The 17,024-nt window shown below is 47.9% G+C and overlaps 1 protein-coding gene across 1 annotated transcript; it reads right to left on the bottom strand.

The window, feature by feature from the left end:
* Positions 1 to 1,876: 1,876 nt before the first annotated feature.
* On the bottom strand, positions 1,877 to 8,912 carry LOC136991611 (cytochrome P450 2K6-like). The gene is made up of 9 exons (XM_067294413.1): positions 8,697 to 8,912; positions 7,674 to 7,836; positions 6,807 to 6,956; positions 4,922 to 5,082; positions 4,344 to 4,517; positions 3,797 to 3,938; positions 3,443 to 3,627; positions 3,064 to 3,205; positions 1,877 to 2,253 (listed from the first exon to the last, which is right to left on the bottom strand). Exons 1-9 carry the CDS (start codon positions 8,880 to 8,882, stop codon positions 2,066 to 2,068), a joined length of 1,491 nt encoding a protein of 496 aa, XP_067150514.1. The 5' UTR covers positions 8,883 to 8,912; the 3' UTR covers positions 1,877 to 2,065.
* Between the last annotated feature and the right edge of the window lie 8,112 nt (positions 8,913 to 17,024).

Here is a 17,024-nt window from a genome sequence, read left to right as displayed (position 1 = left end):
TGGGTTCTCCCACTAAGATTTGTGCTGCAAGACAGAAGCTAAAGAGGGGATGATGTAAAGCCCAGACAGTAAGACTGTTCTGAATGCTGCCACGTGATCTAAATGTCTCCCTGGAATTGCCCATCACTTTCCACTGATGCTAGAGGGAGCAGCCTAGCACTGCTCAGCTTACTAGCACAGGTGAAGTGTTCAGGCCCTGAGGGAGAGCAGGTGCTGTGGGAGTGAAGCCACTGAAGGAAATTCTGAGACCTCAGGAAGTGGAAAAACAACAAGAACTCCTGCTCTAGCCAGACATGCAGCACTGCTAATGGGGAGGCTCTGAAGGTGTGAGAAATGCAGGTGACACAGGGGCTTTTGCACCAGATAGTCTGTGCTGTTGTCAGGGTCTCTGGAGCAAAGGCCAGGCCATTTTGCCCACCTGGAAGGTGTCCTAGAAAACAGTCCCTGGCTTGTGTCCAGCTGTGCACCAGTTGGCCTGTTTCCACCCCACCTCCCCAAAGGAGGCAAAAGGGCACAGTGCATGCCATGCCTTCCACACCTATTTGCAATTTAATTATTAACAATGCTGATGCTGATGCTGACTCTTGAAATGAAGTGAAAGGGTGATTCTGGGGTGTTTCCTGAGAGATGGGTGCCGGGTTACATCCATGCGGTGTTTCAGAAGAAGCACTGCCTCTACCCACTTGTGCAAGACTCTGTCATTTTGGAAGGAAGCTGGGGGAGCTGGAGGTGTCTCCTGCAATGCAGTGGGAGTAGGAGTCCAACCCTCTGCTCCCTTCTGCTTGCCTGCTCAGTCCTGCTGAGTTCCTCCAGGGCCTGCAGTTAGTGAGTGAGCTGAGCGGGGTGACGTTATCACAGGCACTGGTGACCGGCTGTGAGTGCTTCCTCCCTGCTTGGGAACTTTTGCCCCCGTCTTATTCTGAGATGAGGAGAGAATGGGAGCTTGTTCGCGATCCTGCTTCAGGCCAAAGTTTGTGATTTCTCTAGCATCAGATGGCAAATACACTACTTAGGTCTCAGGATACTCTGTTTCACCTGATTTCCATCCTGAAACCCGATCCTTCGGATCCCTGCCAAGTTGTGTTTTTCCCATGGGAGTGGTCTGTATTACAGAAGATGTTACCAACCCCCCCCCATGTCTTGGCTGTCTCCATGGGAATGTCCCCCCAGGCTCATGCTATAGACAGAGACAAATCCAGACTGCCCACCTGGCTGCACAGCTGTGGTCGTGGCAAGACTGAAGTGTCACTCAAGCCTGGAAGCTGCATGGGGAGCTGCTGCTGCTAAGAAACTTGCACAAAGAAGGAGGATGGCAGGGGTGCATGGTAGCGTGAGCTGCTTCCCGTAGGGTAAATGCTTGATTTGGCTGGCAGCAGAAGAGCAATGTGGAAGTCTACCTGTAGCAGACTGAAGGTAGGTGAGATGAAGTCCACCCTCTGTGTCTCTGGCCTTGCAGCACCGGCATCGAGAGGACAGGAGACATGATTTCTCTTTGCAGAGTGGCTAGTGGTTCTGCTAGAGTCTTCTCTCATTAAGTGATACCTTCAGTGCTTTGTAACGGAGGAGAAATCTGTGCCCGTACTGCAACAGGCACCTTTTAGTTTAGTTGTCCCACGTGTTAGAGAGCTGGTGAGTAGTTCTGCAGGTGTTCTTAGGATAAAACACTGCAGAAGGGGAGTATGAGCAAGGAGATGGTGGGCGCCCCCAAGGTGTCACAGAAGAACTAGTTCGCCCATTTCCCACCGGAAGCACAGCACTGGTGGTCTGTTCCAGACAAGGGTGCCTCCACAGAAGCCATTTTAAGGTGTGCAAGAGGACCTTTGCAGCTTTGAAGACAACACTGGCAACAATTTGGTTCCTCAGTGGAGAAGGATTTTTTATTTTTTCAAGATTTAATCATTCTCATCAATAGGTACATTATTCTGAAGTCAACCAAATCAAAGTGTGGTTGTGCTAGAAATCCCCTGTTGGATTCTGGAGTACCAAACTACCCGTGTGCGATTAGAGAAAGACTACGCTATTTCATCTGGGTGTCTTGGGAGAAGGAGGATACCTGAGAAAAGCTCTAGGAACGTGGCACTGCACAGACCTCATGAGTCACTGGGGGGGTTGTAATCCCAATGGCAGGAGTGAGGTCCAGGTCTGAAGAAGAAACTCCAGCGGGAGGGCGGAAGGTGAAGCGCTGCAGGAGGCTTGTGAAGAAGAGGAAGAGCTCCATTTTGGCAAGAGTCTCCCCAGCGCAGGTCCTCCGCCCTGGAATGAAATGCAGAACGGCCGTAAGAGTGTCAGTAGCTGCTGCTTCTTGGGCTGTTGTCAGGGGCTTTGAACTCTGACTGGGCAAATTCAAAATTCAGGCCCTTTGGTAACGCTGGACTTGTGAAGTCAGCAGATGTGCGTGGAAAAGCGGAGAGGAGAGCTCAGGGAAGTGTCTGAGGGGCATCCTGTATCCATTTGGCAGGGAAACCCTCCCTCCCCCATGCTGATTTTGCCTTTACGGGTTACTTCTTGTATTTTCTTTACTGACCCTTGTTGAAAACAGCTATCCCCACACCGCATCAAAATATCCTGAATCGGAGTGGCGTGATGCATTGGGCTGGACAGGTATTGAAGTGACAAGGCCTGGCCTGACCATTCATGTCAAGGCCTTCCTTGTCATGAATGGGTTACAACGACCTTGTCTGACAGCGGGTGCAAAGAGGGCTGATGTCTTTCTTGGCTGCTGTGCTCTTCATTCGGTCCCCCAGGAAGGCAGGGAAACCACAGTTCATAGTTGGGATGATTAGATCCTTCTGCTGGGCAGATTGTTGGCTCTGTGCTGCTCCTGAGGAGTTTTGGCAAGGAGCATATGTTGATGAGAGAGGTGCTACAGACTGAGCGCTCAAGTAAGGGCATTTGCCGTGTTCCCGGGATAGTCACGGGCAATGTGGTGGGGTCTGGGGGAAGGCCGTAAGACAAGAGAGCTCAGGACAAGGGCAGTCAGTCCTGGGCACCAATTTGCTTGGAAAAGAGTGAGTCTGAGATGCCCAGTTCCCCTCAGAGCCTGACAAATAGAAGAGAAGATACCTGCTGAAAAAGGCATGAAAGCATCTTTCTTTACAAACTTCCCCTCAGAGTTGAGGAAATGCTCGGGATGGAACACGTCGGGTTTCTCCCACTGGGATTTGTCTCGCAGGACGGAGGTCAGCAAGGGGATGACATAGGTTCCCTGGAAGCCAAGGCAGAGCAGAGCAGTTATTCCATTGCTGATGGCCTTGCTGTGATTATCACAGCGGTGATGAATGCTGGAGCTCCAGAAACCCACTTTGTTTAACAGGGGAGCTACTGCCAAGGTAGCTGCGAGAATGCCAGAGTGAGCGAGCATCTCTTGACGCAAGCGGGACCTAAAAGGGGACGTGTTGCAGGGGGAACAAATGGAAGAGAAGGAGCGCTCAGAGCTTCTCACCTTGGGAATGAAGTAGCCTTTGAGACTGACATCTGCAGTAGTTGCATGAGGCAAGTTCAACGGCAGGATATTGGCAAACCTTTGGATTTCATGGATGACAGCATCCGTATATGGCATTTGTGTTCGATGTTCGATTCGTGGTGGGGTTGATCCTATCACTCGCTCTATCTCTTCTTGGACTTTTTCTGTGAAAGGAATATGGATCATACACAGATTGCTCATTCAAAGTCTCTTTCTCCTGCTAGGAATAATGGGAAGCGGAGAATTCATTTTTTCTTTGGCCCTGTCCAGTGTGGAGTCTCATGCACAGCGACCCGGTGAGAAGGAGGCTGCTGGCTGCCTCGTTCCACTTACTCTGAATTTCAGGATATTTCATCATGAGCAGAAGGCCCCAGCGCAAAGTGGAGGATGTGGTCTCCATGCCAGCTACAAACAGATTTCTCACAACCTCAGTTAAGTTGTCATTATGGAAGTACCCGTTGGCGTTACCTTTCTCCTGGAAAAGATGAATTATTAACAATACTACCTGATTAAAGCTTCCAGAAAGCCCTTTTAAGCTGGAGAACCAGTGATTATTTTCATATGCAGACCTCATGGAAGTGTTAAGTTCCAGAGCATGGAAAGAAATGTGAAACTATAAGCCAAGACAGCATGTCTGACTTTGCTTGGTGAAAGAAGGATTTGTATTTTTCTTATGACCCAAGGGCGACAACAGAAAGCTGTCTCTCTGTGATCAGCTGATCTCCTAACTGACATGACTGCACAGTTTTTCAGCCCAGCCACAGTTCTGGTAGTTCTTTTCCTCAAGCTAGACCTCTGCTGAAAAACAGTTCTTTAGCTATTCAGTCAAGTGTGAAAAGGAAACCAAGGAGATTTGAGGAAGCTGCTGGGATGCAATTACCTCTTGTTGTCGGACAAGAAAAGTGTCAATGAAGCTCCTCTGGTCATTTCTGTCGAGGGTTTTGAGATGTTCTATAAAAGTGACCTTGATAAAAGCAGCAATTTCATCTCTGTTGTTTGCAATGGTTTTCCTGTTCTTCAGGAGGAACCCAAGGGCTGGGAATGCGCTGTACAGCTGCAAGATGCAGAGATGGAGAAGAAGCAAAGGTAACTGCTAAGAAGAGGTACCATAGCTCAGCAGTGCATATTGAGAAAAGTCCTTACTGAAAATAGTGTGCATCCTTATGGTCATGAGGCAAAACATCCCTCTGTCCTCCCTCCTCCCCGGACAGCCATGCAAAATGGTTAAAATTGATTCCTTCTTACACCATGTCTTAATCCCCCTTGTCAAAAGTGGCCTAGAAATCACTTTTTCTGCAGATGCCCTTGACTATAAACACAATTTCCTACTTCGACACTCCTAGAGAATTCTGTCATGTGCGGGTAGATGTGTTGTGATGGGGAGGAGTGAGGGGGTGTGCAGTTACCCTCTGTGTAATGCCTGCTTTTGAAGAGGACTATGCAAATGATATGAATTACCGAAATTGATGGACTTCCAAGGAGCCTGACATTTTCATTCACCAAAGACAGGAGCCTTTTGAATGTGGGATCTTCGTAGTCATACCTCTTTCCAAGCAATATGGACACAATGACATTAGCGACAGCTGCATTCAGCATCAGGGTCATCTCAAGGGGTTTTCCTAGTGTGGGAGAAGGTTGTGCAAACACCATGGTTAATGCTTACTCTAATAAATCAAAGTATTACAGTAGCTAGTGTGTTGTAGCTAGCCTGTCAGACAGGTGTGCTCCATGCTCCACCTGACCAAATGAGGAACATGCCTGGAGCGTGCTGTGTTTCCTCTGGGGTATGTGAGCCCGGCTTTTCTTTGTGTGGAAACCAGGGTAGAGAGAAAGATTGGAAGAGACCTGTGTGCGCCCACTTCTGGCACTGATACGCAGTCAGGAAGCTGCTGAGCAGAAGGTCCAGGTTTGTCAGGAGGAACAACAGGCTCCCCCAACTAACATTTCACATGTCCCCGGGGGTCATCAGGGCAGAGCAAAGAGCGAAGACTCCCCTTTCAGGGGAGCTTCTCTGCTTGGACATACATGTTCACTCCTGGTCACTCTTCCTTTCCTCTTGCTTTTACAGATGTCAGGCCCCTCTGGTGCATCCCATTTTCAGCTAGCCATAGCTCTTGTTTGCAGGGGGTCAAGGGGAATACTTGGAGCCTAGAAGCCTCGGCTGGCATGATGAAGTGGAAATATGATTCTATGCTAAGGCTGTTAGGGCAAAACTTGGTCAAATAAGGAGCTGCTTGACTTCCTATTTGATTTGGTGCATCTTCTGTCCTCCTCGCAGTGTATCCACCCAAAAGTTGAGCATCAGCTCTAAGCCACCTCCTCTGGTATTCCTCCATCCTCACCAGAGAGAGATACAGAGAGAGAGGCCTCCAGACGAGGGTTCATCCAGTTTGCATCAGAGTTTTCTCCAGTAGGAAGGGTTGAATCTAATTCTGCAGGTGCTGAACTCCACAGCTAGTAGAGAACATGCTAATGAGACTTCTTTGCTTGCTGCTGAACTTAAGACCTGAGAAGCCTCTGCATAACATCCCAAACCGGGTAGGTAAAATAAGCTGCACGAATTAGCCTTTTTTAATACCTCTTCCTTCACTGAGGAGGACTCTAACCTAGACCAAGTGCTTAGACAAGACGCGTAATAATTAGATGGCCACAAGAGGGTGAGGTGAATCCACCTTTAGGTACTGATTTCACTGCTGCTTTGCAGAGAAAGAAATCTGCAAGAACACAGCAATGCGTGGCCACAAGAGATTAAGCATGGAGAGTGCTTCAGATCACAGAGAAGTCTCTGGCTGCACAAAGCTGGCTACTGCCAACCTGGTACACCCACCTGCTGAAATTCCTGCTGTTGGTATACTAGCCTAGTGAGAAATAGTCCTGGCTGACGCTGGTGAAATGTGTAACCGGATCTTCTGTCTCCTGCTGGAAAGGATTTCCCAGCCATGCACATTTAAGCACAGTCAAAGTTTTGGTAGGTATGCAAGTCCTTGCATTTGCCTGCTGCCTCCACTGCCATGCCTCTAAATTTGTCAAAGACTGTCATTTATGGTGGCATTGCACATGGAGGGAAATGTTCCTTTCCCCAAATGTGCTGTTTGGTGTTTGACTCCCTGTTCGGCTTCCGTTACCTCATTGAATGCTTTTCATTTGCACATCAGGCAAATTGCCAGGTAGACAGTCAGAGAGACAGGTAGACAGATAGACCATGTAAACTCATGATGTCACTGATGCTGGAAAACAGTATATCTTTGAGGGAGCTATGAGCCACTTCCTCCTCATCCTTGGTATTCCTGTGGGAGATTTGAGGAAAATCAGAGAAGTTTTATGAAAGGAAAAGTCTGCTCACCTTTATGCATCTCAATGGTGTTTGCCAGGCATCCATACTCCTCCACAATGAAGTCCTCTATGGCCTTCTTGCCCATTCCAAAGTCTCGTAAGGTTGTGAGAGTAAATCTTCGCATCACTTTCCAGTTTTCTCCATGAGAGAATATAATTCCTGAAATGGAAGATGAAAGCACAGAATTAGAGATTTCAGAAACAGGGCAAAGATCCCTTAGCCACTCTGAATCCTGGTAAAGGTGAGCACTGCTAGGAAACACTTCAGACTCTCAAGGTACATTATGTCCTCACGTAGAGTGAAACTAGACAGGAAAGAAATGCTGGGTGCAAGCTATGAGAGGAGCAGCCACTGCTCAGAGTTCACATGATTGCTGGTGCCTTCCGAGAGACTAGGGATTTTGTTCAGCCCAGATTAGAGCAGAGAGCTGAATTTGTGTCTCCTCTGTGTGAGGTGAGTGTGCTCGTCATCTTAGATGTTTTCTTTGGGAATAGATGCATCGCCCCTTGGGAGTGCACATGTTCTTGATAGACTGTAAGAACTAAAGGACAAGCTGTGATGTGGGCATCTGTGTGGAAAATTTCCCCACTTGGTCAAGGAAGTCCCACCCTTGTGCATCCTAGCAAACCTGCAGAGAATTCTCAGGGGCATCTGCAGAGAAGTTTCGGTCAAGCAGGTGCTGCAATTTACTTTCCTTGCACCTATCCCTATCATTCTCTCTTAATCTTGCTGAGAGTCTTGGACAAGAAACCTTGTTCAAGTGCCTCCTGAGGAAAGAAAGCATGTAAACATGGGCTGACTTTTAACAACACGTTGGTTACTCACAGTTGGTCACCAGATACAAAAGGGTCCATCCTTGTTCACCAGCCAACTCACCGAGTCCTTTTGCTGCTTCTTCAATGACTGGGAGTTCAGGTCTCCCTGCAAATGCGTCTGCCTGATTCACCAGAGCTTCCTTCACTGTTTCATATCCTGACAGCACGACCATTTTATTTTGTCCCATCTGAATGCTGAAGACTGGGCCATACGTTTTGGACAGCTAGCGGGATGAAGGGAGACAATGGTGTCAGATGATGACCGGAAAGCCCAAAATAATTAGTTCTCAGCCAGCTCAAGACTCTTTTGTTCACCTTCCCACACAGCACTGGAATTTCCCTCTCTGTCCAGAATGTGGAGAAGAGGTCACGGAAGTACGCATAGAAACGCTGGAACTGTTATGAAGAGAATGCCTCATAATGGGGTCTGCAATCCTCTGCTAGGATCCCTTTGGAAGAGAAGAGCCTAAAGGCTGGCTCTGCCCCTCTGAGTGTGCGTGTAAGTGAGGATGGCATGGCAGAGTAGGACCATGCCTGGGGAGCGCCCAGCAATGGAAGGACAAAGTACAGACTAGGGCCTGGACTCTGCCATGGCAGGAGAAGGCCTAAGGGTATGAAACGATTTGGCAATTTTGGTTTTGGGAGGTAGCAGAGCTGAGAAGCCTTTGCAGAGAAGCATGTTAGGGCCCTGACTTGGTAACTCAGGTATTTCAGAGCTCTTTAGGCAATGTAGGACAGCAGATGTGCTTAGCTATGCATGGCTTAAAAGAGATAAACACAAAGAGAATTTTTCAGCAATTGTTGTGAGAACTGTTCAGCTCATGGTCAAACACTTGACACCATGAGTAGTTGCACTTCACTGAGTCCAGAGCTGCTGCTTTTAGGGGGACGATGCCAGGGCTCACATCACCCACACCAACACCCTATCATGAACTTCCAGTGATGGGAGGAGCATTTAGAAGAACGAGTGAATCTTGCATTTGAAGCTCTCTGCTCAGAGAACTTTTTGTAGCCCTGATTGTGGCTCAGAAGCTTCCTTAGCCGGGCAGGGAGATGTAAGAAAAAGAACAACAGGAGAGGCTACCTCTAGCATTGTCCGATAAGGCCTCTTCAGATCCAGGATGTGCAGATTTCCGATGATGGGTAGAGGCCTGGGTCCGGGGGGAAAGCCCCTTCTTGCGTGGTTCTTCCAGAAACCGTCTCTTTTCAGAACCAGCAGGAGAATGAGGATAAGCACTAAGCCTGCAGGAGCGAGGCTGGCCCAATCCATTGTCGTTCAGCAGGGGCTTAGCTGCAGCAAGCCAAAATGTAAGCCAAAGTGCAATCTGCTGTCAGAAGTTAAGAGTCTGAAGCACTGATGACACTCATATACTAATAGAGATAGAGCTTCAGTGCTAACAGATGGCAGGAGTTCTCTTCTGGGTTCTCCTCACTGGGTAATGGCCTCACTAGGCACTCTCTGCACCAGGCGTGCTCTTTTGCTTTTCTTTGCTCTCTGCTGGTCAATGTTTAATGGGAGGCATGTGGCTTTCTAAACTAGTCTTGTGCGTTGGTGGATAAGTCTGGGGGCATCAGTCCAATTCAGAAACAGCAAACCAAGCAGCACCTTGAACTTGGAGGGTGAAAGTTCATATCTAAAGCAGTAGTTGACACCAGAGAGACATTGAAACCTTGAGAAACAGGTCTGCAAAGGGTACCCAGGGGTTATCCCTAGCAGTTAAGGGCTCTGCTCTTAGACATTGCTGTCTCAACGTCTTCTTTAAAACTATCCACACTTTCCTCTGGGGAAAGGGCTCTCTATTTTTTACCATCAGAAAATTGTGTTTGTATACACTATGCATTGCATTGCGCTGTATCCTGCAAATTAAGTTCTTGTCATCCCCCCACTTTTCCATCTTTCTCTGTAAAGCTGCTTGCAGCTTTGAAGCTTCTTTTCCCCTGAAGAGAAGCTCTGGGGAGCTGGGGCGATTGTAAAAATTCCTCTGGAGTAACCTGGAGGCACTGTGGGTGTTGGTGTGTGTCACGCTATGAAGGTTCGCTAGTAACAACTGAGACAGTAATGTAATAAACATATGTTTATTTCCTCACGCAAGCTCTTGGATTAGTAACACCCATTAAAATAATGCGATTACTAATTTAGAAAGGATAACCCCAAACTGATGGCTACTGCGCTATTAATTGGGAATGCTGCTTATCCCAACTTGAAAGCTAGCTTGTTCACTCTCTTAGTGAGAGGACTCTCAACCTCGAGGAGTTACCTTAAGCCAGAGTCCCAGGAAAAGGGGAGGGAGGGGAATACTCACGGTCCAGACGGAGAGGATGATCAGGTCACGTTCCCGTCCCCTGCTCAAAGTCTCTTAGCTTCCAAGTCTTTACATACGGCTGGGGCTCTGGGCAAACACTGCTTTTGCTGGCCTTTGTGAGTTTCACAACCAGAGGGCTGTTTGTTCTTCTGCTTGGAAGTCCCTGCTAGCGAGGCAAGGCTGCAACACTTCCCTATCGCTTCCTCCCTCCCTGGGGATCTGTGCAGTTGTGATTCCACAGTCTTATCAGGTGGCAGACTTTAATCCTGTTAACTCTTCTGTTCCACAGCCTTGCGCAAATCAGTTGGCAAAATTCTTCAATCCTGTTAACTCTTCACTCACTCGTCAGCGTGGAAGGTGCATTGACTAGAAGCGCTCGGGAAAGGCCGAGCTTAACAGCAAGCTCCTCTGAGCTAGCCAGATAATTTAGTGAGGCACACAGATCTTTGAACTAGTCAGCGTTCAAAACAGATTGAAAGGTAGGGTGAGACTAATTTGACCAAGTGATGAGGTCTGCATTGACCTAATAGCCACGGCTTCCTTTATAGAGAATAGAGGGCAAAAAGCACGTTGAAGGCACCGTTCTTCTCTCCCCAAATCAGAAACCAAAACAGGCCACACAACCTATTTCTCAAATGTTCCTAATTTTCTCACCCAACTTAAGGCAACCAAAGCTCAGGGGAACCCAGATCTCGGAAGATGGCATCTCTCTTGTGGAAGTCTAAAGTTAGGAGTGGTGAACCCCCCTACTGAAGAGGTGGTATGTGCATTAAGGTCAAAATGTTTCCTTTTAAAAAGTGAGTGTTGTGACTTTGGAGAGAGAATGTGGCATTAACCTGTGGAGCATGGCCAGCAGGGCCTATTGCAGCTAAATGATGACCTCCACAGGAGAAGACAAAACTTCAGCACATAACTTGTATCTGATGTGATGCACCTCTCTGGACAAGGTATCCAATTGTGAAGGCAAGGCTATGACTACACAGTAAACAAAATAAGGCCAGGACACTCTCTCTGACACTGGAACTTGGGTTCAGGCAGGAAGATCTTGATGGTGCCAAGAAGGCCAATGGTCTCTTGGGGTGCATCAGGAAGAGTGTTGCCAGCAGGTGGAGGGAGGTGATCCTCCCCCTCTCCTCAGCCCTGGGGAGGCCACATCTGGAGTACTGCGTCCAGTTCTGGGCTCCCCAGTACAAGAGGGATGTGGCACTACTGGAGAGAGTCCAGCGAAGGGCTACAAAGATGATTAGGGGACTGGAACATCTCTCTTATGAGGAAAGGCTGAGAGAGCTGGGCCTGTTTAGCCTGGAGAAGAGAAGGCTGAGAGGAGATCTTATCAAGGAGATCTTATCAATGTGTACAAGTTTCTGAAGGGAGGGTGTCGAGAGGATGGAACCAGACTTTTCAGTGGTGCCAAGCAACGGGACGCGAGGCAACAGGCACAAACTGAAACACAGACAATTCCATCTGAACATGAGGAAAAACCTCTTCACTGTGAGGGTGACAGAGCACTGGAAGAGGTTGCCCAGTGAGGTTGTGGAGTCTCCTTCTCTGGAGATATTTGAAACCCGCCTGGACGCGATCCTTACAGTGTGCTCTAGGTGACCCTGCTTGAGCAGGGGGGTAGGACTCAGACAATCTCCCGAGGTCCCTTCCAACCTCAGCCATTCTGTGATTCTGTGATTCTGTGCAAATTGATTTCAACTCCCTAGTGTGGCAAAGAGTGGAAAATGAGGAGCTATTGTGGGTGCTTAGGCTTAAAGGGAATATCCTCTTTTTCAATCTGTGCCCATTACCTCTCGTGCTGTCACTGGGCACCCCTGCGAAGAGTCTAGCTCCGATGTCTTTACACAATCCCATCAGGTATTTATGCACACTGATAGGATCCCCCATTGTTAACGGTGCTAAGCGACACTTGGAATACGCAGAGGTAGAAGACACCACTCTGGAATAAGGTTATTAGATGTTTATTACCTTGAAATCCCTGAACCTCAAGGGGAACCCCAGGAACCTTGCGGGGAAGCAACCGGGCTGTTCCAGGCACTGCAGAGCATGGGCCCATGGCGAGGTTTGGTCGGGCGTGGGTTTAAGGCGAATTGATAGGCTCCAGTACGGGGTACTGCACATGCGCTACAGATAACAAGGGAAGCAATAATTCTTTAGGAGTACACAAGTCCAGACTGACGCCTATGTGGTGCAAGTCTAACAGTCACAACCTGCTGTTCTCATGGGTTCTGCATGCCAAGTGTTTCGGCAGCTGGAATATTTAATTGGTCAGCATGCTCCTGTCTCCTTGCCAATCTTCCGCTGTTTGCCCACCACACCCATGAACCTCCTCTTCTCCAGGCTAAGTTTGGCTCCAAGTCTGGCAAGTTTTCAATCCACCTCAGAGCCACCCCATACTTCACGAATTTGTCAATGAGGATGCTGTGGGAGACAGTGTCAAAAGTCTTGCTAAAGTCAACAACAATATCCACTGCTCTTCCCTCATCCACCAAGCCAGTCATCTCATTGTAAGAGGCTGTCAGGTTGATCAGGCACGATTTCCCCTGCATAAATCCATGCTGACTGCTCCCAGTCACCTTCTTGTCCTGCCTATGTTTGGAAATGGTTTCCAGGACTCTCTGCTCCATCACCTTCCAGGGATTGATGTGAGAAAATGTTCAGGACTGAAAATCTCTGGGTTCTCCCACTAAGATTTGTGCTGCAAGACAGAAGCTAAAGAGGGGATGATGTAAAGCCCAGACAGTAAGACTGTTCTGAATGCTGCCACGTGATCTAAATGTCTCCCTGGAATTGCCCATCACTTTCCACTGATGCTAGAGGGAGCAGCCTAGCACTGCTCAGCTTACTAGCACAGGTGAAGTGTTCAGGCCCTGAGGGAGAGCAGGTGCTGTGGGAGTGAAGCCACTGAAGGAAATTCTGAGACCTCAGGAAGTGGAAAAACAACAAGAACTCCTGCTCTAGCCAGACATGCAGCACTGCTAATGGGGAGGCTCTGAAGGCGTGAGAAATGCAGGTGACACAGGGGTTGTGACACTGAATAAGTCCAGGTGCACTGATGTACATTTTTTTTAATCTGTGATTTTTTTTAGTGTTTCAGGATGACAAACTCTCTCTAAACTCTTTCTCATTCAACTGTCAGTGGCTGTTTTTTCCTGTAAGGTGAAGGGAGGCTGTGCTTGTAGAAGGAGGAGAACAGTGCAGTGCGGGCTTACAATGCAGTCATGATGTGAGATGTGCTGGATGCCAGGCTGGCTCAACAGAGCATGTTCCTGGGGAAAGAATAGGACCAGTCTGGATGAGACTACTGACTCTGCTGTTGGGGCACCATAGGGTACAGCACTGACCTCTGCTAGGGCTACATGAACCATACATCCCGAGGCTGTTGCTCAGGGCTGTTCAGGTCTTCAGGACAATCAGCAGCTGTCAGAAGCAGGGATGTCCTTATTCAAGTCTCTGTCCCTGACAGCTGTTGACACCCCAGCAGCTGTTGACAGTTAATCCTAAAAGTGTGTCATGTGTGGGGAATGGAGGAAGTTCTTCCTCCCCTGCAAACCCCCTTTTCCTGGGGAGAAGGCAATCTCAGAGGCTTACGCTTTGAAAGAGAGAGACCTCACCACGCTAGATCTAGGTCAGAGGTGTTCATAGCCACCTTTTCCCTCAGATCCCGTTGCCATGCTCCCTTTTGAAGACACTCTGTCCTTTGCCTTCCGAGCAGCTCTAGATTTCCCCTCAAAAGACATTGCACACATTGGATCAAGCAGGTAGTGGATGTTGCATCTCCCCTTTGGTGCTGAGTCTCCTGGGCCTGACCACAGCAGCCTGAGTTTTGGGCATCCCTGTGATCTCCAGCAGCAAGGCTGGGACCATGCTGCAAAATGCCATTTGCTTCAAGATACAGCTCCCTCCTGCCTGTTCTGGGGCTAGTTAAAGTATCAGCTACAAGAGTACCCTGTTTGGATTGTGTGCCTGGAAGAGGAAAATTGCTGACTGAGGATGGCTCATCAAAATTTCCAGATACTGCAGCTCTGATTAAAAGGGAACTGGCCAAGGTAAGTTTAGAAATAGAAAAATAAGGGTCAGGGATAATTGCTGCACTTATCAGCGAGGTGGAATCACTGAGAGTGCTTCCGTAATGGAGAAGAGACCTCAGCAGCTAAGTTTGAAATGCTAATTTTCATGTTTATTCCACTGAATTTACTTTTATTTAAATCAAAGTTAAGGTTTCAGGGCCATTCTTTGTGAAGCACATTTTCAGCCACTATTGCTTATTTGAATCCTTGCTTTCCCGTTCTGCCAGGTCTGGCTCCCATCCAGTGACAAGCAAAAGAGGGTGTCAAGCAAATATTATGAGCTTCTGATAGTGAGTCCAGTAAGATAAAGCACATGGGTGTTGTAACTGTACCCAAAGAAGCTACATAAGCTAAGGGAATTCAGAGTGAATGAGAATCTGGAAAGGAAATGATGTCCTGCAAAAGGAAAAAAACGTGTGCTGCGCCTAAGATATTCATTAGCGACTGATGCAATATTTTGCACCCAAGATATTTGTTAGTGACTGGGTGGAGCAAAGAACTTCACCTTGCTTTTGTTTTTCTTTTCTAGGTGATATCATTACAGATGTCTTGTGACCTATCTGTTGCATAGGAAGACTTCATCTGGGAGGACAAGAAGTCTAGCATACGCTGCAAATGTTTTAAGTCCAATCTCTTCACATTATGCAATCACACAGTAGGGCCTGCACTTATGTGTCTTCAGTAGAGGCACTTGCCTTTGCCTTCTGACCATAGCAGTTTCAGGAAGAGAGAAAGAGAGAAAAGCCTGTAGGATTCCCTGTGAATGGGGAGTCAAGGCTGAAGAGAAAATTGAGAAGAGATGGCCTTGGCTGGCTGAGGAAAGAGGGCTGAGGTACGGTTTGTCTTTGTATGTCTTCATGCCTGACAGAGTGAGGAGCAGAGAAGGAGGTGTGAAAAGAAGACATGGAGAAGAAAGCATCCAGGGTTTTCACTGAGCCTGACTGGTGCAGACGAGCTGTGGCCTTCAGGACAGTATTTGGAAGAGTTTTCTAGCAGGAGATTAGTGGGGGGAATCATACTTGGTTGTGAGGCGAGAATGTGTTGCCTGTGCAAGCTGAAGTGCTCAGGCTGATCTCCTTGTCCTTAACTCCTTAGAGTCATGATCCCTGCAAAGATATGACCAAAGGCAGAGGAGAAGAGTCAGTGCTCCAAGGGATGGGGATCTGGAGGCCTCCAGGGAAAGGAGCAGGACAGGCCCCTGGGCAGGAACCTTGGAAGAGGAGTTAGAGAGAGCCTGCTCTTGTACCAGATAGTCTGTGCTGTTGTCAGGGTCTCTGGAGCAAAGGCCAGGCCATTTTGCCCACCTGGAAGGTGTCCTAGAGAACAGTCCCTGGCTTGTGTCCAGCTGTGTGCCAGCTGGCCTGTTTCTACCCCACCTCCCCAAAGGAGGCAAAAGGGCACAGTGCATGCCATGCCTTCCACACCTATTTGCAATTTAATTATTAACAATGCTGATGCTGATGCTGACTCTTGAAATGAAGTGAAAGGGTGATTCTGGGGTGTTTCCTGAGAGATGGGTGCCGGGTTACATCCATGTGGTGTTTCAGAAGAAGCACTGCCTCTACCCACTTGTGCAAGACTCTGTCGTTTTGGAAGGAAGCTGGGGGAGCTGGAGGTGTCTCCTGCAATGCAGTGGGAGAAGGAGTCCAACCCTCTGCTCCCTTCTGCTTGCCTGCTCAGTCCTGATGAGTTCCTGTGGTGGTTGCTACGAGTAGGGTGATGTTATCACAGGCACTGGGCATTGGTGACAGGCTTTGAGTATTTCCTCTTTTTTTTTTTTTTTTTCTCCTCAGTCTTATCCTGAAGTGCAGAGAGATGTTTGAGATGTTTCATCTCAAATATCTTGAGATTTTGAGATCCTACTTCAGGCCAAAATTTGTGGCTTCTCCAAGGTCTGATAGGTCATTTCTCTAAACATGTCTTGAACCAACTGAGCTGTTAGCAGAGTGTTTGTTAAGGTCAAATACTGAACTGCTCTATGGAGTTTTACGTAGTGTAGGAGGGGGAACTCATGCATTCTTTCAGCAGCATGAAAAATTCCTTCTTGTTCTTGGTCATCTCAGTAGCAAACTTAGTAGATCAAGACGAATTCTTTTTAATTTCCCAGTGCTCCTTATGTAAAATGAACTAGAAAAAAATGGACAGAGGTGTAGCAATTGTTGGTCTGGCCATCAACCAAGCTTTCTGGAAAATTGTGAGAGCTGGCCATGTTGGCTATGTCCCTTGTAATAAAGTAAGCTGTGTCAAGGCACTGGAACATGATCTTTATTTTTTCCAAATCATCCCAGGCACATTTTTCATCCTGGCCAACTAGCCAGTTACTAGGTCCATTCCTGGACAAAGTTTTCAGGTAGGCCTGGGGCAGCATTTTTGATGCAAGCACCTGGTCCTGGAGGGGAGAAACCAGTGTATTGGCATCCATTCATTGACAGTGCTCACTGAACAGCTGGCATAGAGTCAAGAGAATGGGTCTTGTTTTCTGTTGATCTTAATGGGACAGACACAGCTACTGTGGCAGGTTCTAAAAACATGGCACAGGCTATTTCTGCAAGGAGCAAGTGCCAGGTATTGTGGTAGCAGTCTGGGTAGAAGTCAAGCTGCAGTGGGAGCAACTGTGTGTGTAAAGAGTTTTTGTGAGTACTTGTGTGTGGAGAGAAGGCCTTCCCACACTGAGACCACCTGAAACTTTGGCTCAGGGCTACAGTAGAAAGTTGTGTTGTTTGGAAGATCTCAGATCTGGAGGAACGCCATGCAGTGCTTCAGCGGCTTGGCTGAGTATTTTGATGAGGTATAGAGATGTGCACAGTCCTCTTCTGTTGTGCCGTGGCAGACCTTCCCTCTGAACCAGTATGTTAAATCATACTTCCTAATGCTTTAGGGCAGTACTCTTCAAGAATTTTTGAGTGCTGCTAGAAATGATAGCATTTATATGTGCTGTTACTTTGCCATTTGGGCTTTGTAATGGAGCAGGAACTTGTGCCAGTAGAAAAGGCCATATAAGTGATTATATATCCTTTAAATTTAGTTGGCACAGCT

The sequence above is a fragment of the Apteryx mantelli genome, chromosome 3 (assembly GCF_036417845.1).
Source record: "Apteryx mantelli isolate bAptMan1 chromosome 3, bAptMan1.hap1, whole genome shotgun sequence".
NCBI classification, from domain to species: Eukaryota; Metazoa; Chordata; class Aves; order Apterygiformes; family Apterygidae; genus Apteryx; species Apteryx mantelli.
The sequence above is the reverse complement of the archived record's forward strand: the minus strand, read 5'-3'. Positions and strand labels throughout refer to the sequence as shown.

Excerpts from the sequence above, each read along its gene's own strand:
- LOC136991611 (XM_067294413.1), bottom strand. The coding sequence starts at position 8,882 with ATGGATTGGGCCAGCCTCGCTCCTGCAGGCTTAGTGCTTATCCTCATT. Across the intron at positions 7,837-8,696 it reads CTTATCGGACAATGCTAGAG|CTGTCCAAAACGTATGGCCC; the intron begins GTAGCCTCTCCT and ends TCATCCCGCTAG. Across the intron at positions 6,957-7,673 it reads AGAAGCAGCAAAAGGACTCG|GAATTATATTCTCTCATGGA; the intron begins GTGAGTTGGCTG and ends CTTCCATTTCAG.